Source organism: Aplidium turbinatum, chromosome 5 (assembly GCF_918807975.1).
Source record: "Aplidium turbinatum chromosome 5, kaAplTurb1.1, whole genome shotgun sequence".
In the NCBI taxonomy this organism is placed as follows: Eukaryota; Metazoa; Chordata; class Ascidiacea; order Aplousobranchia; family Polyclinidae; genus Aplidium; species Aplidium turbinatum.
Genome location: NC_137476.1, coordinates 10647455 through 10673786, shown reverse-complemented (window position 1 = coordinate 10673786; position 26332 = coordinate 10647455). Strand labels below are relative to the sequence as shown.

At 39.6% G+C, this 26332-nt stretch overlaps 2 protein-coding genes across 3 annotated transcripts; one reads left to right on the top strand and one right to left on the bottom strand.

The window, feature by feature from the left end:
• The first annotated feature begins 1550 nt into the window (after positions 1 to 1550).
• Positions 1551 to 13503, top strand: LOC145770604 (trans-1,2-dihydrobenzene-1,2-diol dehydrogenase-like). 2 transcript variants are annotated; one of them, XM_082582292.1, is made up of 8 exons: positions 1551 to 1907; positions 6511 to 6622; positions 8610 to 8773; positions 9274 to 9442; positions 10067 to 10149; positions 10676 to 10804; positions 11598 to 11766; positions 13227 to 13503. In XM_082582292.1, exons 1-8 carry the CDS (start codon positions 1881 to 1883, stop codon positions 13337 to 13339), a joined length of 966 nt encoding a protein of 321 aa, XP_082438418.1. In that variant the 5' UTR covers positions 1551 to 1880; the 3' UTR covers positions 13340 to 13503. The 2 variants fall into 2 exon arrangements, with proteins under 2 accessions (XP_082438418.1, XP_082438417.1); XM_082582291.1 differs by lacking the exon at positions 1551 to 1907 and adding an exon at positions 5811 to 5971.
• A 3427-nt stretch (positions 13504 to 16930) lies between these two features.
• On the bottom strand, positions 16931 to 25957 carry LOC145770018 (protein PHTF1-like). Its single transcript, XM_082581598.1, has 3 exons — positions 25938 to 25957; positions 17576 to 18790; positions 16931 to 17455 (listed from the first exon to the last, which is right to left on the bottom strand). The coding sequence occupies exons 1-3, from the start codon at positions 25955 to 25957 to the stop codon at positions 16975 to 16977; spliced, it is 1716 nt and encodes a 571-aa protein (XP_082437724.1). The 3' UTR covers positions 16931 to 16974.
• Positions 25958 to 26332: the final 375 nt, after the last annotated feature.

The window sequence follows — 26332 nt, the reverse complement described above, 5'->3', positions numbered from 1 at the left end:
CTCTGTTGGGTTTTTGTGTAGTTTATGAGTAGCTGAGTTTTTGGTGTTCTCTAATTTTAGCCGCAGTTTTTGCCCGTTTGTGTGTAATAGCTACCTTTAATAAGTTATTAATAGCTGTTTATCTGTTAATATATTTCATACAAATACTACCCTAAAAGTGTTTCCAGAAAGCGCTATAATCCAATATTTGAGTGTAATTTTGCAAAAATTGTCCGGGGGAGCATGCCCCCGGACCCCCTAGAATACGCGTGCCTTCGGCACGCTTTAACCCCCCCACCACTTTTATTGCTTCCCTTGCTCGACCCACCAGGATACGCCACTGCACATCAGGTGGCGAGGTCTTTAATCAAACACTTTGTCGTTCTCTTCAATTCATCAAATATTTGGTCCCCCCCCAAAAAAAATTTTCTGGCTACGCCACTGGCTGGCCCCTGACTCTTTTCGTCAAAATCCTAGACAAGTTTGTCACTTTTAAAAGATAGGCGACCATGATTTCATGGGCATTTTTATGAGAAAACGAGCTTTTTCACGTTCGCCGCGTTTTTGTTTTTTAACAACCTCAACGCTTTTCAAAATCCTTAAATATTTGCTAACCGAACCAGATTTGTCACTGCTTTACCGAGATGAGAAATGCTTACTCAGCACCACGCCACCACACGCGTTCGTTTTTGCTCTACTTTCCAACCATAGAAAAAAGGCGTTCCGCTTGATAAATTCCTCTTGCGCACTTCAACAAACAGCAAGTTCGAAAGCAGACCTGTGAAGTGTTGGTTTTAGGCATTGATATTGATAGTAAATTTGCTTCCCAATGCTATGTGAGTGTGAACTCAGCTGGCGCACGTTGTGCGTTTTACATCGTTTTAAAGTCTGGTGACAATGAAATGAGGGAATGGTTGAGCAGTGAGGTCACGAGTTGTAGGTTAGTTAGCTGAGTTCAGGAAGGTACCAAAGTAAAATTAAGCCAGCAATCACCCTCACGTTATTCCTGATAAATTGGTAGTGGGAATTTTCATTCTTGGACGGACAAAGCTTCTTTTGAGAGCTTAGATCTGGGAGTTTCGTATTTACTTGCACAGGCTTTGAACCACTTGTCCACGGTCACATTGAGCTAGTTTCGTGTAGCAGCCTAACACATCACGCTGAGAGTCACTCAGCCATTTCTTTATGACAAAACAATAAGTCTATAGAACAATAGGGCGGCAGGAGGGTGCGGATGGATGAGCATAATTGTTATATTTTATCTTAAAACTATAAAAAAATTGGCCTTTCAACAACAAAAGTGCCCTTTTTTCATAATCCTGCCCCCCCCCAGTCAAAAACCGTTCCTGAGCCCCTGGTGCTTCCCAACTCTTCAGTTTGTGACCCACTTTAACGGTCTTTTTTATGCATCCTGCACAATGCGATCCAGTATTTTTTTATATCTCCCCCACAATGGCATTTTATGACTAAACAAGTGAAAAACAAATTATAATGAGAAAAAAATGTAGCCTATCCTCATGCAGTTTGTCATTAAATGCAAAAGTTGAGTTTGCATATTGGATATCATCAGATCAATTGAAGGTTTAACTTTAACAGGAAACAAGCTCACACGCAACAAAATATTGCTGTTGTCCTTTTTCAGTCTGTTCATTGCTTTTGATTTACTTACTCACAGCGACAGCCACGAGAGATTTGAAGGCGTGCTCTGATAGTGAAGACTGAAGAGTAGGACTGTAGGAGTCTACTACAAGTCAATAGTTGTAAACTGAGCATATGGCAGTTGAGCAAGTGACAACTGAGCCAGCAACATTTTAGCAAGTGGCAGAAGTTTACAAAGGATGAAACTGAGCAAGTCAAAGCTTGGCGTGTCACACTAGTCAGCAAAATCAGTTTAACAAGCGATGACCAAGCAAGTCCGAACTGAGCAAGTAAATCTCATTTGCTGACTTGGCAGTAGCTGAAATGTACTTGCTGAGTTGTCGCATGCTTAGTGGTCTAACGACCGAAGAAGTAGGCTGTTCCTTGCTTGCGTAGAGCCAAAATAAAGTAAGATCTACTTTTAGACGTAGCCGTAGGAGATGGTGGTGCAGAGAGCGCAGTCTTGAGAGTGCTGTATTCAGAGAGTTTGATGAGTTTATGCGGGAAGTGACACACCCCGGTTTAGCCAGTAGCCCATAATGCAGCTCATAGGACATGAGAGTAACAATTGCACAAATGACATCTTTGCTACTATTTATCCGAATTTAACAAGTTTCAAATCTGCGTAACACCCTACTTAGGCTACACTTTGCAAGACGTAGGGCAGTGCTACTCAAACGCCGGTACGCGTACCGGTGCCTGTACGCGAGCTATTGGCTGCTGGTACGCGGTCAGTTAGGAGAAATTGTAAATTGAGTAATTTGTTTTATGTTGATCAGAACGTCTATATAATAACTCATAGGGAAAGTCTTGCAACCAAGAAATTGTCAACGAAGTTAAATGATGTGCTTTGCGAGGTCGTAAAAATTGTTAATTATATCAAAGGAAGTGCAGTTAATTCAAGACTATTTGCCCTTTTATGCGACGATATGCAAGCAGATCACAGGCAACTATTATTTCATTCTAGTTTGCGTTGGCTGTCGAGGGAAAGTTTTATCACGCGTATATGAGCTACGAAACAAACTGGCAGTATTTTTACGTGACAGAAAGCCAGATTGGGCGAAGCTATTTCTAGATGAACAATGGCTTGCTTTGCTAGTTTACATAACTGACATTTTCGTTATTATGAATGGCCTTAACACTTCAATGCAAGGAAAACATGCTTCACTTTTTGCAACAGCAGATAAAATTGATGCGGCATGCAATGAAAGCTGAAAGCATGGAAGATTCGAGTCTCGAAAAATTGTTACGACATGTTTCCTAAGTTAGCTACTGTTATTGACGATGCTGGAGACAATTTGGACGTAAAATGTGTTCAAGATACTACCACAGAACATTTGTCAAATTTGGTGGAACGTATTCAACATTATTTTCCGGAACAAAAAGATCCACGAAGAGGAAATAAATGGATTCGAAACCCATTTGCACCAACAGTAAACGTAGAAGGGTTAAATATAAGTGTCGATTTAAAAGATAAATTATTGGATCTATCTGCTGATGAAGGTTTGCGAAAATCTTTTGAATCAAACTCCCTTGCAAGCTTCTGGGTCAAAATAAAAGCAGAATATCCGAGACTGTGTACCATGGCTATTAAAACACTGCTTCCATTCCCTTCTACATATCTATGTGAAGCCGGCTTTTCTACCATGAGCTGTTTAAAGGGAAAACACAGAAACGCGTTGGATATCCATGCTCCTCTTCGAGTAGCATTGTCTTCCATCGAACCGCAATTGGATAAGCTGGTTGCAAATGAGCAAGCGCACACCTCGCATCAAAATTCGAAAGACCATTAATAAAAGTGTTTCTTTACTTGTTTTTTTGTGTATTTGTTACAAAAGTAATAATGACTTTGCTCTTGTCTTTTTTTCGCAAATTGACCGGGACGCCAAGGGATGGAAGGTGCTCAGCCGGTACACGGCATAAAAAAGTTTGAGTAGCACTGACGTAGGGGCACTGAAATTGTTAGCACAACAAAATGTGCAATTTTAATTGCTGCATAATTGGTACGTAGATATAATGCAACAATTTCTCGTGTTATAGTAAACTGTAACCTTTCGATATAGCTTGCGACCTAGTGGTTGGGAACTGGGCCTTTGAGAAGAAAATTTGGGTGTAGTTGGCCTACCAACCAATGAGATCATCGAGCCCCGAAAGACACTTTTTAGTAAAAGACAGTACGCCCAAAGAATACGCGACGTTTTTTCAAGCTTTTGGGCCCCTTGTAAAGGTTGTAATCCCCTGAAATCATCCCGGTTCCAAAAATACCCCTTGGACCCCCTTTCAATTCTGCTGGTTGGGAAGCACTGCACTGGATGTCACTGCATGGAGAGCAGTCCATGAAATGCGTGACTCAAGCGCACACCGCGAGATCCGAACCAACGTTGCTTGATCTTGCGGTTTCTTTGTGCACAAAGTCGGGCGCTCGACTGACAACTATTGGGGGAGATTATTCGACCAAACACGTACCTATTGTGGGGATAACTTCTCCAACTTAAACGCCTTGATATAAAGTCATTTGATGATTCACTGTTGGAATCTTTGTTCTCAGATGATTACTTTAAACTTTAAAGGTTTTAAACACTTCAACAAGCGAAAACCTTACTGGTGGTAACCGGACTTGTGTCAGTGATGTATAATAGAGAAATATATCTGTACGGTTCAACAAAGCAAACTCTTTACCAAAGCTTTATGATGATGTATAATAGTAGTTTAAAGTTTGTATCATAGAAAATCTGTGTCATAGGCTAATCATGTTTGACGATTTATTTTAAGATGAAAAGCAGCTTTACAGGATAGCCTGATTAGTCTAAAACTCAACGTTAATGACAACTAACAGTTGAGTAAGACAATGTTTCACAAAATTACATTTATTTTTCTTGTTTTTCGAAAGCCACGTTCTCAAAAGTTTCCACTAAATTTGTTATTGATTTAACGTGTCTAAACATTTATTTAATGTAAAAAGAATATATTTTGCTAATAGAGAAGTTGTTTGAACAAAACGAAAGCACAAAATTGCCTTATTTCCCAAAGTTAAATTTCGCAACGTCTTCCTTTTTCTCAGCCATTTAATATTTTTACAATTAATGGGTGTTGCGGTGTTCAATACGTAAGGGACATCTCTAATTATTAACGCAAAACTCTTTGGTGACTAAGCAGATTTTTACGACCGAATAAACTAACTCTCTAAACATTCTCTAGTTACTGATTAATTCTTATTTTTGGCAATCTGGAAAGTTTCAGGAAAATTCGTTTGTGCAATAGGCCTACAGTATGTATTAGCTTGTGCAGATGAAGATGTTCGGTATGATTTCAACAAAGTAACAACTACTTTTAGATTTTAGAATAAAGTCGCAGTAACTTTTAACTGAAATAAATTGAGGGTTTGTTTTGACATGAAGACGTTGTGAGTCTTGCTGGCTCAATTGGTAGAATAAATCTAAAGAGCTAAACTGAGAAATGTGTAACGTGAAAGTGAAGTGAAGTAGCAACAAACGTTTGTTTTGTTTTATTATCTTTATCCTGCATTGCGGGAAAACGGACTTGAGCGCTATGCATCGGTGTACGCCTTCCGACGTACACCTGACCCACGCTGCAGCCGACTGCAATGTCTGTTTCCGGTTGTCTACTTTACTTATGACTTAAATTTGGTACTACCCATTACTCGAAATCGATCACTGGGTAGAGGCAATTATCGTAAAGTTTCTTGCCCAGAGAAACAACAGCAAGTGCGGGTGGCTGGAGTCGAACATGCAGGCTCTCGACTGCGAGCCCAACGCGCTAACCACTCGGCCACTGCTGCCGAGTGGTTAGCTGTCAATTCAGGAATGAGCAAAATGATAAATGTTATTATTATTGTCGGAAAGCGGCAACAAAATCGAGTAGGCTATTGAGAAGTTTCGAACAACACTCGATATTGCATCGATTCGACACTGTTCAAACGCATGCACCATGCAGCTGTGCCATTGGCAGGATACTTTTCCAGACAGCCACTTTATCTGGTCCAGGGTTTCACCAGATCGTGTACTAATCTGACCAGATCTGAGCAAAAAAAATGGTTGGCTAGGTATTGCTTGGTAAGCCTGGAGGTGAACAGTTCCTTCCCTTCCACTTAATTTAAATTCATCTTTTTCAACCATCATGGCGTAAGCTTGCCTATGGCTAGGCTACGACAAAATGTTATTATTAGTTTTACATCATATAATTTTACATTTCAGTTGTTTAGTCATTAGCTTATCGATCAGTTCTATTGTCAAAAATGAAAGGTGAATTGCTTAGATGGGGTATTTGTTGTGCTGGTAAAATCTCCAATGACTTCGTTGTGTCTCTAAATGCTTTGCCGAAAACTGAACACAAAGTAAGAAAAAAATGTAACAATTGATTGCTATGGTTTTAAGGTTGCTGTTGTGGCTTGTGGTATAAACTACACCTACACTACACTTGTGGGATGAACTGATTTTATTTTTTAGAGCGTCATTTTTACCAGAAAAGTCGCTACCGTACGGCGGGTTTTAAAGTGGCAATAGCTTTCAAAACAGTTTGATAGCCTACTATTTTTGGGAGCGTTTTTTTTAAGACTCATCATAACAACGTAGCCTACTAACAAAAATTAGAAAATGTTTACTAAAACAGAAGATATGCCTATACACACAGCATGAGCATTCCTCCAGAAATCTAAAAATGAGTCTATTTCCATCCAATAAGTAGATTGTTGGCTCTACAATCAAGTGATGAAAGCCATTGTACGGCACTCGAACGACACCGCTAAGAGCATGCGGCTGGTATAAGACGCTTAAATGGGTGCATGAAGGTGAACTTCCAACAGATTCTAGAATCTAGATCGTTAACTTTTAAGTCGCCTACATACTGCTTTAACCAATAACAACCAACTTTCAGATTATTGCGGTCGCCGCTCGTAACATCGAGAATGCGAAATCTTTTGCAGCAAAGCATTCCATACCAAAATCTTCCTCTGCTTATAAGGACTTAGCTACTGATCCTGATATCGGTAAGAACTTTTGCAGCTAACGTTGCTATTTAAAAGTGCATGCCTTGGTTAAGTAGGTTATATTAGGCTACAAAATACACGAAGAAGTTTATTATACAGTATCACTAGTAACTTTTTTGACCAGGGGTTTTTGACAAAAGAAAACACTCGCTCCTAGAAAACGAAACGCAAAGCCTGGCCTGCTTGTAGCCCACTTGGAGTCTACGTTATGGTATTTTCGTCACAACTGTTGCCAGAAGTTCCGCATTAACTGACTTTGTTTTTCTCTTTTGGAAAGGATACCGTACATGTTTTTTAAATTGTAATGGAAAGTGACGTTACAAATCTTCTTTGTGTGAACCTTCTTCGCCACTCCAGGGGTCGAAAGGCTCTGCCTTTTACCACTCTTGCGCAGTGACGGCGACTCGGTCTAGAATCTAGATGTTCGGGCAGGTATTTGGCAGCCACTAAATTGATTCGTCATCCAGTTCACGCAGACCACGCACACCATTTGGTGCATGATAAATGGCGCAATTGCAGATGGTGTGGTCAGCGGTTTGTTCCTTTTTGCCACACTTACAGATCGCGGATGGAGCCATCCCCCATTTGTGCATGTTACAGCAGAATAGTCCGACGCCAGTGCGCACGCGATTGAGCCGCACTCAGGCCTTCCTTGGCAAATGCATTCCGGTTGGGTGGGGGCCGACGTTGGATGAAACTTTGGAGTCTTGAAGAGTTTTTCTTTCACTCCGAGCTTCATTGGTGGTCCGTCCAGGTAGCCTCACTGATGGATTGGTTTTCAGCGGTTTTCACCAAGAGTTGTGCGGCCCGTACAAATGGGTGTCTCTATTTCAGTCGCCGTAGTTGCTGGCTTACAGACCCATAGAAACTTGTGGAACAAGTGGTTGGGGTTCATAGCACGGGGAGAAAGAGACAGGAAAGAGGCTTCTTCGCGACGAAGCTCAGCTGATTGGATGCCTGCAAAAAACAGGGAGATTGTCCGATGGTGTAGGACTGTAGGTCGAAGGAATCCAGTTACGATACGTTACAAATTATCATGCAAAATTGTAGGCTATGTTTCACTTGCATAATCTAGCCCAGTGATTCTCAAACAGTGTGCCGCGGCACACTAGTATGCCGCCACAGATTCTCAAGTGTGCCGCGAATCTTTTTGAAATTTTGGAAAAGAACTGTATAAATATTTAAAATAAGCCATTCAGACAAGCATGCTACTTAAAAGCGCTTTAACTCCTTCAATAGATGATAAATAAGCACATGTGACAATGAAACCAATTATGGCATTGCCGATACAGCAGGGTAATTGCCACGTCACTATTGGGCTGCTTTGTTAGCTATTGCTAACATTACTTCCCACCATTTGGAAGCAATGAATCAAGCAATCTTTCTGCAGAAGAAGAACAGCTCATTAATTTACGAAACGACCCATTTTTTCAAACGCTGTTTCCACAAAAAAACTTGGATGCGTTTTGGCTGTCTGCTTCCAAATTCTATTTCATGATCCGTTCAAAAGCAATCAAAATTATATTGCCATTTGCATCTATGTGAACATGGCTTTTCTGTTTTGACTGAAATTAAAAGTTGTAAACGAGAGAGACTGCTTGAAATTGACGATGAAATTCGGGTATTGTGTTTGTCAACAATGCAACCTCGTTTCAGTCGAAGCTTATATTGATATAAACAAGCACATCCATCGCATTGAAACGTGAAAATATTTTTTTTAAAGCAACTTTTCTTCTTTTGTAAGTGTGCCGCGTGCGTTTTATATTTTTTCTAATGTGCCACAAGCTGAAAAAGTTTGAGAAGCACTGACTAGCCTGAGTATTGCGTCCTGCACAATGTTATAAAAAAGGTTATAATATATTCACTACATAGGCCTAACTGTTTTTGTAGGCTTAGACTACCAGTGAAGATATCAATCTACTTGTAGTGGGAAAAAATAGGAACTCTTCGGTAGTCGACCTCAAATCTACCTTCCGTGTATTTTTAGACGTTGTGTATGTTGGTGCAATACATACGGGACACTTCGAGCTGAGTAAGATGATGCTTGAAGCAGGGAAGCATGTGCTTTGTGAGAAACCGCTTTGTGCGACTCTTGCTGACACCAAAGCTCTATTTGCTATTGCAAAAGCACAAAAGCGTTTTCTCATGGAGGTAAGAAAACAAATGAAAGTTTTTGTTGCTCTCCAATCAGTTGATTAATTTTCTTATCGATATTCACCAAATTATTTATAATTTTGGGTGAAAATTAGGTCATAATAAGATCGTTAATTTAATTTTGTGAGGTTTCAAAAGTCCAAAACTTTAAATAGTTTACCACACTTTTTTCGGGACCAACACTTTTTTCGGTTTTAAAAATTATTTCGTTTCGCTTTTCGACACCGATTTCTTCGTCTATGTTTCATTACATGAAGGTCTATTGCAGTAGAGCGACTCATTTGATTGAGGAAGGATCTCCAGAACCACAACTCTTTTTTGGCATGAAAATTTAACGTTAGGCAATTTTCGATCGAAAAAATCGAACTTTTATCTATTAACTGGGACTGTGGGGCACGTGCCCCTTGTCCTTACAGAACTTAGACGCCACGCTACTTGTTTCTTATCCACACTGTGCTCGCGAAGAAATAGATTGCCCAAGACTTTCTTTTGTACAGGGTTTATGGAGCCGTTTCTTCCCCGCATATAAAAAGCTGAAAGACTTGTTGAAATCTGGTGTTATTGGAGAAGTCACTAATGTTCAAGCGCAGTTCGGTGAATACAGCACTGTTCTTCCCCCACGAGTTCGTGAGAAAGATCAAGCTGGAGGAGCTGTACTTGATAGAGGTAGGTTTTTGTCCATTGTTTCCATGCTGTAGTCCCAGCTATCCAGCTTTTGTTGCTGCTGTCTGCTGGAATTCTTTGCTAATTTGCAAAGTCTATGCACATTACATACGTAAACTGAGATCACGTTTAAAAGAGTTAGGTTTTTCAACAAGTTTCTTCAGACGACTAAGAAACGCTTATCGAGTTGTTTAACTGCCTATTGTTATTTGCTTGCACACTGGGCTGCACAACTCTGTGGCGTGAAAAAGCGTGTACAAAGATTGCTTTTCTTGCCCTTTCTTTCACAGCAAAACTTAATTCACCATCAAGTTTTGATACTACAATAACCTACATAATGTGCATCTTGTTATTGTTTGTCGTATCCAGGCTTACACCCGGTGGTTGAAGATTTAGATTAAGTGGACGGGAAGGCAAGGAAGCCAATCTTCGTGTCCACCTTCAGGCATGCCTTCAAGTGTTCTGCCACAGACACAGCCGCATGCTCTTGAGTGGTGTCGAACCGGCGCCCTTTCGATTGCCGTTCCAGTGTTCTCACCACTCGGCTATGCAGCCTACATCTTGCTATTGTCTATAACTGACTCGTGTTAAAGTTATTCATTAGTCGTTTACTTGTTTGTTTTTTAGGTGTCTATCCCATTCAATTTGCTCAATTTGTGTTTGACGAAGCACCATTGGAAGTGAAGGCTTCAGGCACATTGCTGAAAGAGGTGGGCTTACCTAGATAAAAAGGGTCATTTGATGGCCATTAGTAGCCTATGCAGTCTAACAATAAGAAAAGTAGACCTAGTTTGTAATTTCCATTATGGTGCTCATTTTAGTTTTTTTTTTCATAAATACTATCACGAATTATCTTGTAAGCGAAAATGCGTTTTTATGGCTTAAATAGATTTACACACTGCACACGTTGACAGATTTGTATTTCTGTGTTAGTGCAGAACCACGACACGTTTGTAAGGCGTAGCCTAGCCTACATTAAAGATGAGATTAGTAGCGGTCTAGAAAATGGATAAAATATAAACCTAAGTTGCCTGATGAGCATTGCAAGTAAGGATACGACAAACCAAAGTCGGTCTGATGTGGTTAAGTTTTATCTTTTGAGGTGCGCCGGTTTCCCCAGAAAATTTTGACAATTTTATTTTGTTACAAAAAACTGCATATATGTCGTTACAAAGTGCATCCCGTGCAATATGCGTTCTACATACCATCTTACATAATGTTTCTTTTGCTTCTCAGACCGGCGTTGATACGCAATGTCACACCTTTCTTCGATACTCCAACGATCGAACAGCTGTTTGTACCACCTCTATTTTGGCTAACATGGCCAACGAAGGTTTGGTTTCAGGAACCAAAGGCACTATCAGGGTAAGTTTATTCCTTGTTTAACATTTAACAACTTTGTAAGTCTGGTTCATTGCTACCAGTACAGTGTAATAACGAATATTAGAAAATATAATGTGCAATTTGTGGTCTTGTATGAAACTTTTGCTCTCAGCATGTCTTGTTTACAAAGTCAGCCGTTATTGATTGGCCCTGTATCTCTTTTGAATGCGATCACATCTGATTATGGTACAATAGTTAACCACATTTATTACTTTAACTACAGCAAAACTAACTATAGCAGTACGCCTAGGCTATACTGTATATGCTTCTAAAGAACGAAATATTTCGTCCGTAGGTTGATAAGTGCTGTAAGTTTGGCTGCATTTAAGCATTTTGACGTCAATAAGACTTTACGGTCGAGAGCACTGTCAAGAGAATTTGTTAACTTTGCCAAACGGAGAAGCTTTCTTCTGAAGCAAAGGTTCTTAACTTAACCTTTTGCAGTCATAAACTTTTTTCTAAGATATTAGTCTGTAAAGCCTGCTGTACAGTGTACACCCCTGAACTTAAAAATTTAACACTGATTAAAAAAGTCAGCACACTTCAAACGTTTGAAGCAGATTTGAAGTTAAAAAAGCGGAGTGTGTAGGCTAGGCTACCTACAAACTTTGACGTTTTTTTAGTTTCATTACTTAAATATGAACACTTTTTCTACACTCAACAATTTATTCAATATCCTCTAAGTTATAAAAACTTTACCGATACCCAAAACGTCCGTGGACCCCAGGATTGGAATTTGGAACCACTAGGTTGAAAAAGTTTTTTTTTTTTCAAGGTTTGCTTTCCTCTGTGGTGCCCAACCAAGCTGGAGGTGTGTATTGATTATGGTAAAACAGAAACTTATGACTTTGATTTACCTTCTGTACCCAAAGACAAGTTTGTCTTTCGAAACAGTGTGGGTTTCATGTACGAAGCAACGGAAGTAAGAGATTGCATCTTGAAAGGTAAATATATTTTAAATGAAAGCCAAAACCGGTCTGCTTATACTTTAACGATACCGTATCCTACTTGAGTGATTTTTGCTTTATCAAAGATATATAATATCTGTGAGTTTTGTGGAATTCATTACAAGGGAATGGTAACTTTTTAGTGTCACAACGCGCTAGCACTTGACACTACACGAGGTTGCTGTAAGCTACCTACCTTCTTCAGCAATACCAGCAACTTCCCTGGAAGCACAGTATGTACATTGTACATATCAGAACTGCAAGCTCTCTCTTTTTGCCAGAAGCGAGTTTAAACTACGAAATCGATTCTGTGCGTGTTTAATAATTCAGTTATTTTGAAAATCAAACTGTAAATCTAATTGAACAAAAAGAAGGCTAGCGTATAATCTGTTATTCAATTCTTCTATATTTTTTAGATTTACATTGAAAAAAAGCTGAGAGTAACTAACTACACTAAATGGCATATTCAACTTAATTAGAGCTTTTGCTATACAAGTAAAGTGTGGCTTCATCAGCAAATAACCTTACTGAAACAGAAATATAGACTAATTTCTATTTAAACAATATTGTTTACTGATAAAGTCACACTTGTGTGGCGAAACCTCTAATAAATTTGAATTTGCCAATTTAGTGTGGCATTCTCCATTTTTTTTTTAATTATTTCATCACACTACACATCTGTTTGAGTCATTGGTGAAGTTAAAAGAATATTTTAACAAACAGTTTGGTGACGAAGTTTTATTTTGGATATTTCCATTTTTACTTTACATGTTTTTTATTCCGATTGTGCTTTAAGTGCTTCTTGGCCTACCAACTAACAAACCACGTCTTTATTTTTTATGGTCACAACGGTAAACCATAATCTCTTCGTGGGAAAATTGTAACATGAGATCCCGGATCCGTTCGTCTGTATGTAATGACCGAAAAGAAACACTCTTCTGAAACGTCTATTTAAGAATTGTAGGCTATTTCTGTAAAAAATAGCCCACTGGCCGTCGAAACTGGAGTGCAACGCGATGCACCACTAAACTTGTCACTACAAAACAAATTACTTGGATAAAGACGGAAATTCGTCCAGCTGGCAAGCACTAAGCAAACAGTTAAATATTCGACCAACTCTCAAGTAACAGTTTTAAGAATGACGAGAATAAATTGCGATATTTCAAACGCACGTAGGCAGTTACTGTGACGTAATAATGATAAGCAATGATAAGCTATTCAAGCAGCTGTTCAAGTTTGGCTCACACCTGTTCAAGCCTGGCTCACACCTGCTCAAGTTTGGCTTACACCTGTTCAAGTAATTAAAGATTTAACGATGATGTAATCTTTGCTATTTTCTAGCAACAGTCCATGACGTAAGACGTCAGGTTTAGTAGACAACGGCTCTATGTGACGTTTGATATGAAAATTGTCCGTAACACCGAGATAAATCGGAAAATTTATTTTTGTTTGTTCAGGTCTAACTGAGTGTCCGAGTGCAACCCCTGAAATGAGTATTCAAATCGCCGACATAATCAGCAGGTCTCGACGACAAATCGGCTACACCTTCGAAAATGACAAAGATGCATGATATGTTACAACTGAACAAATCTTCAATTTCAGCTGTAATTTGTGCAAATATGGAGAGAAAAAAGTTCTGCTGCAAAGCAGAGCATGCTGTTTGTTTACGTAATTTCATATTATTATATTATGTAGTTCTTTTAATTAAACCCCAACTGCTTTTTCTATAAACTTTATCATACAAAGTTATTCAAAATAAAAAAATCTTGCGAAGCAATCACTATAGCTCCAGAAAATTAGATCCGACATCAACAAAATATCACATCATTTAATAAACAGAACCTGAAAGCATACAAGAATTACAGTCGAAAAACATTAAAAAGAACTGGCACACACTTTTACTTCTCGTGCATTATAAAATAAAGGTTTCAATGAGAGACTTACGCTTGCCAGACTTTGCTAATTTGACTTTACTTTAGCAAAATGTCGTCCTTATATGGACGAGCCCCGTTAGCACAGTGGTTACGCGCCTGGCTCAAGATCACGCTGCGTAAGTTCGACTCTCGGGGTTTGCGCTTGAGCAAAGCACGTCAAGGACTGCTCTCCATTCAGCGGCACCTAGTGAATGGAATAATTCCCTGGCAACAACACTATTCCCTGGCAACAACACTTTCTGGAGCTATAACAATCGGAAAACTTCACTCTGCCAATCTCGGTAACCGGCCCTGCGTCGAAAGCCTCTACACCAGGGTTACTCAACTACACGTTAACAAAGGTCCAGTTTGACAAATTGAATACTTTTAGCGGTCCGGTGAATAAGTTTATAAGTTATTTCACACGCACACACACAAGTTAAACTATCTGTACCAATCCACTTTCTTAGGTAATAAAGTGTAACTCGGCTTGGATTTCTGAGAAAGTGTTGGGGAGTCTGGGGGTCGAAGCCCACCAGCCATTTGATTTCTGAGAAAGTGTTGGGGACTCTGGGGGTCGAAGCCCACCAGCCACTAAGATAATCAAAGTAAAAATTGCTTCCTCCAAGTATAAATCTGTTTAAAAAAGCCCTGAAACGTGGAAATGAGGTTATTTTCCCAAAAGCTCAAGGTCCACCATCAACACCCAGAAGGTCCGGATTCGGACCACGGTCCGCCAGCTGAGTAGCCCTGCTCTACAAGTATGCGAAACTACCAGGAATAACCAATCAAGGCTTTGCCAGTCCGAGGATAAAGATTTAAAACCAACCAACTTCCACTAAACTCACTAATTCCTTTTTTAGATATTCCTCAAATAAGAGTTGAAAATAAAATTTCATTGTCTCAGATTTAGAAAGCACATAAGCTTACTTTTTGTCACTAATGCTAAAAAGTAATAAAGATTTTTTAATAATTTTTTATTTTCCTGCGGCGCACCGCTTAACAAACGCTGGGCCCTACTCTATCACATAAACGTCTGTTCCAATCAAGGTTGCGGAGTCGAACCAAAAAACACCTTGCTCAACAACCGTTTAAGGAGCGGCTCAGAAAATGCAAATCTTTCCAGTTTCGGCGGCATAAAAATATAAGTTCTAACGCCAAAATAAAAGTAATTGATTTGTAGCGGCTGGGGGAATTATCTGACTCTTGCGAGACTGCAGCGACGGCCCTGACCACTACTCGTAGGCCGAGAGATATATGGCGGCGTCTCCGGGAAAGTATTTTCTTCGCTGGAAACGAGCAGGGTAAACTAACTTGCTCAGTTGATGATAAACACAAGAGATTTCTGTACATGAAAAGAACTTGTTGAAATGATGATGAAATTAAAATACGACACAGACAACAAGGAGCTTAACAAATTACTTGGAACTGAACTGGATACAAAAGGTGATTTTCAAACACAACATAACAATACGAGATACACGTCTAGTCGTCTACTTTGTAGCTGGCTTCCAACTGAACTGAATAATCTTTACAGCACAGAAGAAACGTGGACCCAACGGTACACTTTCAGCTGAATAATTAAAGCTAATAAAAACAGGCCACCACGAGGCAATTTCTACTTCTGACACGATAACAATGCAGATGTTGGTCTGATCAGGAAGACGCCTGAATTTTTCCCCCTCAAACTCTGCGGCCCGAATAAGGTCCGCAACCGATTCCCTCAACATTTTATGTTGGTAAGACTCGCTTTCAGTAACTTCCCAGACAACTAATCACAATCACCCAGACAACTAAACCCATCATATTTACATTGATTCAACATCTGCAGACGTTGAATGAATGTAAATATGACGGATACTTTTATCGATACGCCAATTGAAATATAAGAACTGCATGACAAAGTGGAAGGACATTTATCAGACGAATATAGCGAAGCAAACAAATGAACAAATTGCTGCAGGGTGGAGATGTAAGAGCAAAAGAAAGCAAAGACTTCAGATCAAGTACCAGCGGGCGATTTCAAAACCAAATAGCAACGCTCGAGTGGATACGGTTTGGTTTTTGAATCTTTATCCTCGGATTGAGAAAACCTTTGATTGGTTATTTCTGGTAGTTTCGCATACTTGTAGAGGCTGCTCTTGACGGAGGCCCGGTTACCGAGATTGACAGAGTGAAGTTTTCCGATTGTTGAAGTGTTGTTGCCGGGGAATTATTCTATTGTGCCGCTGAATGGAGAGCAGTTCTGAAAGTGCGTTGCTCAAGCGCAAACCCCGAGAGTCGAACTTGAGCCGGGCACGTAACCACCGAGCTAACGGGGCGGACACCAACAAATATAGTCACGAGTGTCAATTACAATGGTGGAAAGTGAATCAATCACTTTTCAATGATGGCTAAATTGGCATAGATTTTGTTGGCTATACCAGCCACTTACACAACAACCGAGCTTTTGTGGTCTGCTGCTGCCTGCTGGTAACATTATGATACCAAATCGAGCATCCTTGAACACATCAAGGGTTTGTGACATGCTCTTTCCCAGAGCAGCGATCAGGAACTCCAATGGACACCTGCCCTTTTTGCACGATTTTATAGCCTCCGTTGACTGTGCTCATTCTTTTTCTTGTTTGTAGGCTACTGCATTGTTTTTGTCTTGAGTAGAAGTTTTGTTTAATTTAAAAAAATTCACCGGCTTACCCGGACATCTTTTCAAACATCCCGATCTTTTACCAAATTTTGTTGTTTACGTTTCTGCAATTCAGTGTTTTGTTCTGCTTGCAGGAGAAAAGATGTTGGCTGTCGACCTCTTTTCCTAATCTCACACTTTTGTTTGCAAGAAGGGTGGTTAAAATTTTCTGCTGACTTCGAAAGCAATGGCCTGCTGGCTGTAAAAAATTTGTTTCGAAATAACAAACTATTTCGTTTCGACCTAAAATTATTCATCTTGATTTCGTTTCGGAGCAAAAATCTTTAAAAAGGATTTCGTTTCGTTTCGGCTTGAAAAAGTTCGCTTTGAACAGCCCTAGAAAATACAAGTAAATCATCGAGGAGAGATGTATATATATAGCCCACTTTTTCAAAAAAGCAGTCTTTACATTAAAACGGAATTGATGCAAACGCAGTGTGGATAACGAAATTAGCGGTGTTTTCTTCAACCTTAGGGCTCTCGAGAAGGTTGCAAAGTTCCTAGCCTTATTTGTCTACGCTACTGCATGTAGCCTATGGCAATTTTTTCTCAGGCTATATTCCCGACTTTAGTGATTTTATTGTTAAAGCAAATCACTCAACATATCAATTACGTTTTAATTTTCCAAATTTTTAACTTAAATCCAAGTATTTCACTTACTACACCAGAAAACGCAGATAGAAGCAAAACTCTTGTGATATTATACAAAATTGGATTCATGGCAAGACCGTATATGTTGTATGGTTCTTCTATTTCTTTGATAAGTTTAGCGGCCAGAGTTAAAACTCCATTAGCTCTTTGCAGACTTTCTTTTTTCTGGGGCTTCTTTTCAATTTGCAAATGCAGATTAATTTGCTCCGTCAACAGGGTCGAAATGCTGTTATACTTTTTGTTTATTTTCACTCCAGTTGTGATGAAGTGCAAAATGAATACGGCAAGGGCTAAAAGCATAACTAGGCTATCCCAGTACATCAGTGAGGCCGTAAACAACTCAGATGAGACCATTAAATGAAAAGTAATGAAACACAGCAAGCAGACTGAACACAGGAAAGCTGATGAAACAATTACATCTACAGACCTTTGAGGTCCTCTTCGTCGAAGGTAAGACCTTAAAGCCAGCCAGACTCTTATGTTTTGAACTTTATTTAACCGAAAATGTGGAATTAACGACTTTTTAGCTCTTCTGCTTGAGGTCAAGTGAGTGAAGTACTTTGCATAGAAAAATCTTTTCTTAAAAGTTTGTTGGGCGGCACAAAGCATTATGAAGAATATCGACGCTAGCACCATACGTTCCAATAACATGCCAATGATGACAAAAGAAGTGCTAAAGTTTCCGTTTCCGATTAATGCCACCAGAGTTTGCTCATAAAGCAACAATGGTGTCAATATTTCATTTTCTTGTCTTTGTAACTGAAAGAAGCGATACACGACTGGAACCATGGATATGATCAGCGGAAAGATAATACTAAGCGTGAAATAGTCATCAGAACACGCCGGTAACGAGTCAACTTTTTTCATTATCATTCCTCCGATGTGGAGTAATGACGCATCACATTTTTGCCACTGACCGTTTTCCCATATTCTGATGTTGATGTGGTCAGACGAGGGGTTGTTTCCAGGGAGCAAAGCAGTTGAGGACAGGTATATATTTTGATTGGAAAGATGTTGCTGCCCTTGAGTGGTTTTACACTCCTCATCACTTGAAGAATCACTTGCACAACTGTCACCTCGGATGTCTTCCAACAACACATCTTCGTCGAAGTCTTTATTCAAATCTTTGACACTTTTATCATCAGTGGGCTCACCATCAGAATTGTTATCCTTTTTTTCGAAATCGATATTTCTTACGCTAGAATTTACAAATGACAGAGTTTGTTTGTAATCCGTGCTTTTAGCCGGTTCAAGTAAAGCTTTAGACAAAGTACGTTTCTGCAACAAAGAATCAGGCGAACAACTTTGATGGGAAGGAGAGGCAAAGTTAGTAGATACTACTTGGCAATGAATAAGTCCCAAAACAAGCATTATAACGCTTGGCAGTAAAACTTCGCTGACAGGAACAAGTTTGAAATCTTCTGTGGAACCATTGAGGTATAAAATAACACACACAAGTTGTAAGTTATACAAAAAGAGGAAACCTATAAAGATTACACGACTAGTTTGTTGGATCCACCATTGATAAAATACTGGCAGTAATAATATTCTAATTAAGCCTAACCACAAAATGAAGATAACGTGGTGCTGTGGCTTGTTTTTACTGAAAGTAGAGCCTCTTACCAGGTCCACGTCTATGAGGTCAGACTTAAGGCTTGTTTCTTGCTTGTGACGCACTTCAATACCTTTAAATTTCTGCTCTTGAATTTCAACGGCTTTTTCCCAAATTTGCAAATCGTATGCTCCTATCTTTCGCCTATACCACAACACAGCAGTATCCATTTTTCAGTTTTAGTTCAATCACGAAATAAATAGAAGATGTTTGTGAATACTTTTTGAAATATGATGTCTTCTTTTCAACAATAAAACTACTGAAAGAAAACATAGTATTAATGTAGACATGCAGAGATACTAACCAATATGACGTCATAATGTCTTCTGTTACAATTAATAGTAAAACTATTTAGTTAATCAACATTTAAGAAATTAGCCAGGAAATCAAAAGCGCATTTCTAGATATTCCTGATGGTGGCACACGCAGGGGCGCATTGGCCCCCTTTCAACAAATTTTTGAAAGACTAAATTTTAAACTAAGAACTTGTGCTTTTTTTCGATAGCATAAATTGTAAAAAATGCAAAATGCTCGAGACCGAAATGACTTACTAAATATAAAGATTTGGCATGACTGCAAGAGGTCTAAAAAAAGTAGAGTAGCCTACCACAGCCAAGTTTATTAAACTTGAATTTTCTTATTTAGTGTGGTACTCCCTACTTTTTATCATAGGTAGGCTATCTATGATTTTGTTAATTGTTTGTGACGAAACAATCTGCTCAGTAAAAATACTTCAAAATGTGACATAATCGGTTATCTCGCATAGTGTTTCGTCAACATAGAATCAATAACATGAGTTTCTTCACTGAAATTGAAGCCGGAGCTGTTACTTTTGTTTTTTGACTCCAGCTCCGACTCGACCTCGACAGCAAGGAAAGTTAATAGCTTTTGCTCCAGCTCCGCAACAATCGAAGTTAAAGGGTCCGGCTCCATTAAAAATGCTTGACTCCACTGTTCCAAGCTGCGGTTACAGCTTTACAGCCCCGGTTTAGGCTACGATAAGACTTGCTTTTCGTAATCGTAGGAAAAATTTAGAATATCCTTATTATCAAACAAAACAATATTTTAAAATACACTATGACTTAGTTTAAACTATAAGGACAACTTGAAAGACCCCCAAGTGAAAGTAGTCGGAACTCGGAAGGCTGTATCTCAAATAAACACTTTTTTAGCAATCCCGCGCCGTTTTTACTTCATGGCGCTTTCTGCATTGTAGGCTGCGATTCTTGGCTTATGTATCAGGATTAGCATTTCATATTTCTTTGTAGCACACAAATAAATCAAATTGCTATGATGTCGAAATGAATAAAGACATAATAATTTTCCGTAGAAAATGAAACAACTTTTTGTTTTCAAAAACGTTTCATCGTAAAACTAAAGTTATTGCTTATGTGAGAAAGCTGTTCCAATATGCGGTGGAACTTAATTGTTGCCCACTGTAGCTCCAGCGCGCTTTTATACGTAGCCTAGGCTATGTCGTTTTTAAGTTCCCCGACATCCAGGGGCGCCGGAAGCGGGGGGGCAGGGGGGGCGGATGCCCCCCCTGCCCTCAATTTTTCTGGAGATGGAGGGGCAGGGGGGGCAATGGTGCCCTTTTAAAGTCATGTAAGCAACTGCACATTTTGCAATATAACAATTTCTGCTATTCGCGTTTAGCCTAATAATAATCTTTCATTTTTGCCTCAAAATAATATTTACGCAGAAAATTTTGCAACACAGTAGCCTACAGGCCTTAAAACTCGTTTTTTTCGGGAGCTCCTTCTCGGCGGCCAAATCTGTGTGCTTTGAGGCCAAAATACAAAATAAAAATAAAAATAACGATAGCACAAGTAAATAGAATTAAACTTGCAACAATGCTAAAATGATCACTTATCGTTGTTGAAGTCTGGGCCTGGGCGACGTCCTACAATAGAATCGTTGCACCACGCAATAACTGCTTTATCGGAATTGTAATCCAGTACTGCGGGACCATCTAACGACACTCGCACGAGTGTCTCTAATGTGGCTGATTTTAAAAAAGTTCGCCACTCCCCTAGAATTCTTTTTAGTAACGAAAAACAACGCTCGACATGATTGTGTTGACGATGACGGCAAGGTAATAAAATCAGTATTTCAATGATGTGAAGGACATTACTAAAAGAAGCATAATTTTTGCAAAATATGATCAAAAAATGTTTTCCCCTTGGATGTCAACTAACCTAGTTCTCCTTTTTAACAACGATTCAATGTCCGACAACATCGAATCGACATAAAAACGACAATATTGCCAGCCGATGTAAATTAGCCCTTTGGATTAAGACTTTGTTAAAATAAACGTCGAGAATTACAAACAAGACTTACAGCGCTGGTGATCGCAGATGGATATATTCAATCAATAACAACTATCCCCGCACAATGCAACAGTGGCGATCATGACTCGCTGACCTAATTTTGCGTCACTCTTTGATACTACATATTTTCGACAGTTAATCCACGATCATTCTATTGCGAAATTAAATAATTGGTTAGAAGAGACCGCGGCCAAACTTGGCCGATTGAGGAGGTAGCACCGGCGGTCATTCAAGCACTACTTAGCGGCCATGGCCGCAGGCTGCTTTAAGGCTTGACAGTAGGTTACATCATTATGACATAGCATGATGCCCTTCTTTGTATACTGGACACTTGTGGGCTATCATTACTCAATACATAGTGAGCTGATAGATTAGTATTATCGCTATATCTTATCTTAAAACTTGACAAAAAATTTGCTTTTTAATAAAAAAAAAGTGCCCTTTTTTCGTAACCTTGCCCCCCCAGTCAAAAATCGTTCCGGCGCCCCTGCCGACATCGCTTATTATTGGTTGTGGAATCTGTGTATTCCATCCACGCTCTCCATAAGTTATTTTTGCGTTTTCGTCAAGGCGTCTTTGCATTCTGCCATTTTAGAATTGGAATGCCATAGTGCTTGGCTGCATTCTTGCAATCCGGACATCGATATTCATGGTTTTGCGTCCGTTTTACATGAACATTTTGTTGCATAATGCATGCCACATTGCAATCTATGGCCACACTTCCTTAATCAAGACGGGTTTCTTTTAAGCTGAAGCGATCAGCGCTTAGTATCAGTAGCCTATAGGCCTACCAGTATGTCTTGGACTTGGTATGGACGTAACGTCGTTGTTCAGCAGGTTTTTTTTCTAGGTTCTGTTCATGGCATAACTTTTGGGTGTCAGACCGGTCAGCCTATTTTTAGGTTCTGATGGTGATGATTCTTTTTTTTCTATACTGCAATAAACTGCTACACAAGGATATAGACAGGGGGGGGTCTAGGTGGTACTTTTGGACCCGGGCCCGGAATATTTAAGGAGCCCGAATTGAAAAAATTCCCGCGACTTCAAACATTATCAAGATCTTAATATAATCAGATCTAAAGGAATTGCCACCAGAGGTTAAAACAGCCATTTCAGCCGTTAGATGGTAAAGTACCAGCCCCTTTTCTGGGTAGGCCTACTGGGCCCACTTCAGCTTTTTGGTGGTAAAATAGCCACTTCAGCCACCAAACAGTAAAATAAGAATTTAGTTTAGTATAGTGATTTCCCTAACCACGAATTTTACCCGAAACACCAGTTTCAAAATAAACAGGCTAATATTTGTTCAAACTCAAAAACTGAAATGGCACAGGTAAGAAGATTGCTATCCCTATTTTTGCTCTAAAAATTAGATCAAAACTGCTTTTCAGATTGCAGCAATCAGCAAATGTTTGACCTAGGCCCAAACACCTTTCCCAAATCAAATTGAAAACTTTCTAACCGTCTGCACTAACTTGGCTGTAAATTCTCTTCTGGTGAGCCTAGAATGACCAGTAAAACATCAATGGAATCGGGAAGTAATACTCTAGCGCCATGTGGCAAATAAAAGTTCAAAAAAGCAACCACTAGATAGAGATAGTAAGTTTTGCGGTTCAAGAAATTTTAAGATAGTGCAAGATTTGTTAAATGACCATGTTTAAACGACATCAATAAAGGTTTGTACACAACCTTTATATTCAAAACATTGTAGATGAAGGGGGCCCGAAAATAAATTGGTACCGGGCTCGAGGAATCCTGTCAACGACCCTGGAGACCTTGTTCTTAGGTCATCCTCAGTTCTCCACCACTAGCCTACTGTGCTCTAAATGTCATGATTGCAGCTACGTAGCCTATGAGCGGGTTGTTACTCACTACGTCCGCTATAGCCTACCCACTAAAAATTAGGTTTGCCACCAATGAAAAACAGACCGGTTATTCAAGCCGGTGGTTGGCTTGGCTTCACAATGGACGAGTTTTGCTTAAAGCAGCTTAATTAGGTTTATAAAAAACAAAAACATACATTACCGGTAGGCTACCTCAAAGGAAGCAAAAAGTTTAAAATTTTTGATACCAACTAGAATAGTTTGTTATGGTGTTATTTTATTGGTAGTCTATTGTTTATAATAGTAGGCCTATCGTAGCCTACTACTCTCGCAACATTGATTGATTTAATGATTGGCGTTTATTTTGTTGCGAGTATAAATACACACGTTCATTAAGCAAAGTCAAATAGTAGCCTACTGTGGCACGAAACAGCTTAATCCGCTGTCGGGATGACCACAGGGTGTAAGGACTAGTCACCCTACTCCGCAATACAAACGATCACGTAGGCTAGAATGTGTGGCTACTGCAATGGGTGGCTACGAAGTGACCTAAACGGTCTTCTAGTCAAGCAGCCACCAAAGAGACGAAATAAATGTTTTCTCTCTCTCTCTACTCAATTCTTTACATTTTTGCTTCGTCACAGATGATTAATGCAATAGCCAATATGCCTAATTGCGAGACAATAGGATTAGGAACAGAAAGCACGTGTTTTTTTTACCAGATTCGATTAACACAAAAACCGTTAATACGATGACTTGGTAAAAAAAGAGAGAATGACGCATTGAATAAAGCCACTATAACACCAAAACAACAAAACTCAACCTCAATAGGGTAATGGGAGTTGAAATTCCCCTGTGTATGACCCTGGTTTTGAGCACTCTTTAAAGGTTGATTAAGGGAATCTTTGTCTTCAGACTAAGAATGTATCTTTGAGAGCGTTTCTACCTTTTTATTGACCTTTGCTAGTGCTATGTTATGGCAAGTAGGCTAGGCTAATATTTTTCGCTTTGATAGTCGGAAATTTTTATTTTTTTATTTGCATCAGCGGTGGGATGGCGCAACTTATAAGTCGTTGGCTTTCCAATTATGCAAACCTGGTTCGACTCCCGGCTTCAGCTGGTTGTTGAAAAACACCGCTCACCTCTACCCAGGGTGTAATAAATTGGGTGGGCGTAGTTGCTGAAGTAAAGGCGGCCGAGAGAAAGGAACTGGCCACCCTACTCTCCTTAGTGCCGAAGGCTTAGTACAATGAGAACCTTATCTTCTCATACCCGACACTTGAATCAAGTATGGGACCCCCCTTTACCTTTTTAGTCGGAAATTTTTATTTTTTTATTTGCATCAGACTCCAGATGGTTCATATTACAATCAAACAAAAAAAAGGAAATAAAAGATGAAATGAAAGTTTCTGAAATTTCTATATAGGCCTACTAGCTAGTTCTCGTCGGTTGCGTAGAACCTCTGCGCAACGTTCGAAAGGATGTGAGTTCGACACCGCACCAGAGCACGTGTCAGTGTTTAGGCAAATACACTTAATGTGATGCCAAAATGAAGGGAGCAGCTGACTCGAAGACTACATGTCACTTTGCTGCTACCTGTCGTCTGTTGTATCGCATCTGTTATCGCAGTTGGGGTTGAGACCCCGAGATTTTAACCCGTTTTTCTCCCGGGATTAATTTTATTAAAATCTTGGGATTTCCAAAAAACGTTTACAAAAGCTGATGTAGCGCCATATCGTTTGACGCTCATATTATTTTGGGTTGATGCAGCTTTACAATATCAGCTGATTGTCTTGAACACTCCACATTAGTGTGATAATAATATCAACTATAGGCTATATAGCATAACAATAAACTACCCAATCGCTTCTGTCGTAGCATTAGTACAACTGGTTATCTTAGGCTTCTTAGCATTAGAAAGACGGTTGTGCCACTGTGCTGTTAGGACAGTTTCTGCTAATTCTGCCCTATCTTTTTGCAAAGGAGAAATTCAAATTTAGCTTAAAATGGCGGATTTTGAAGATGTAAGTTTAAAGAGAAAATCCGAGCTATTGGTCACAGCGGTAAACCATAATTTCTTCGTGGGAAAATTGTAACTTAAAGTTCCCGGATCCTTTCGTCTGCATATAATGACCGAAGAAACACACACTTGAACTTCTTTTCAAACAGTGTATTTCTGTAAAAATTAGCCCACGGCTACCGAAAACGAGGGGGTGCAACGCGTACACCACTGAAAACTGTCACTACAGAACAGATTACTTGGATAAAAGACGGAACCTTTGTCCAGCTAGCAAGCACTAAGCCAACAGTTAAATGTGCGGCCAACTTTCAAACAATCATTTTACGAATGACCAGAATAGATAGCAATATCTCAAATTCACGTATGCAGTACTGTGACGCAATAATGAAAGACAATTATGAAGTCATTCCAACAGGTGTTTAAAGCTGAAGTAATATTTCCTGTTTAAACAGGCCCAAACAGGCCCAAACAGGTTTGACACAATTCTTATGAACGCTGGTGCAATTTTGGCACATTTTCTAGCAACTTCCATGACGTAATATTCAGTAGACTTGAACGGTTTTATATGACGTTTGATTTGTACAGAGATTGGCCGTAACATAGCGGCCCCTAGTTATGACAGTCTAACATGGCATAACTAAAAAAGAATTGAAGGACAATCGTGAGCCAATGAATAAAAACACACGATACACAAATTGTTTGAATCACTCACGTTTAAGTTAATACGTAAATACAAAGGGCATGCAAAGAATGAACAACAATACGGAATAATACACGACGATACATGAAATTGGTACCATAGGTACACGCTAAATTGACGCTATATACAATTGTTGCGATAATAACCGACTGTTCTGGGCTCAGACAAGGGTCGGCCACCGCAGACAAAACCAGGCTCAAACCCTAACACTAGGTGTTCTTTACGGGGGCGAGGCACGAAATATCCCTCAACACGTAGTCTACTTTCACTTTCCCCGTACTCTCATCATAGTTGCAGACGGCAACTTTGGCTCTACGAACCACAGGCTTCCCTTTCCTAATTTGTGGAACTACCTCATGCACCCTCCCAAGTTGATACTTCCCACGTTTACCAATGTCTTGGAGAGAACCTACCACTACAAGTTGACCAGGCTCCAAATTCTCGGCCATTTTTAGCCATTTTTTCCGGCCCTGAAGACCTGGCAAGTAAAAATCGATCCATTTACTCCAAAACTGCTGAGAAAGTGACAAATTGAACCGATAATCCCTTCTTAATTGGTCACGATCATGTGGTTGCCCAACAGCACAGTATGGGTCTAAGTATGGGGTCAAAAGTGAGGCAGGGGTGATGACAGTAAAATCCCTAGGGTCGTCACTCAAAGGTACCAAAGGGCGTTCGTTCACGATCCGAACAGCACTGCTGGTGTACGTAAGCAGTTCAATGAAATTGGACTTACGTAATGAAGAGTCCAAAATGTGAAAAAATGCGATTTTAAATTGTTTTACCATTGCCTCCCAGGCGCCACCTTGCGCCGGAGCATACGGAGGTATAAAT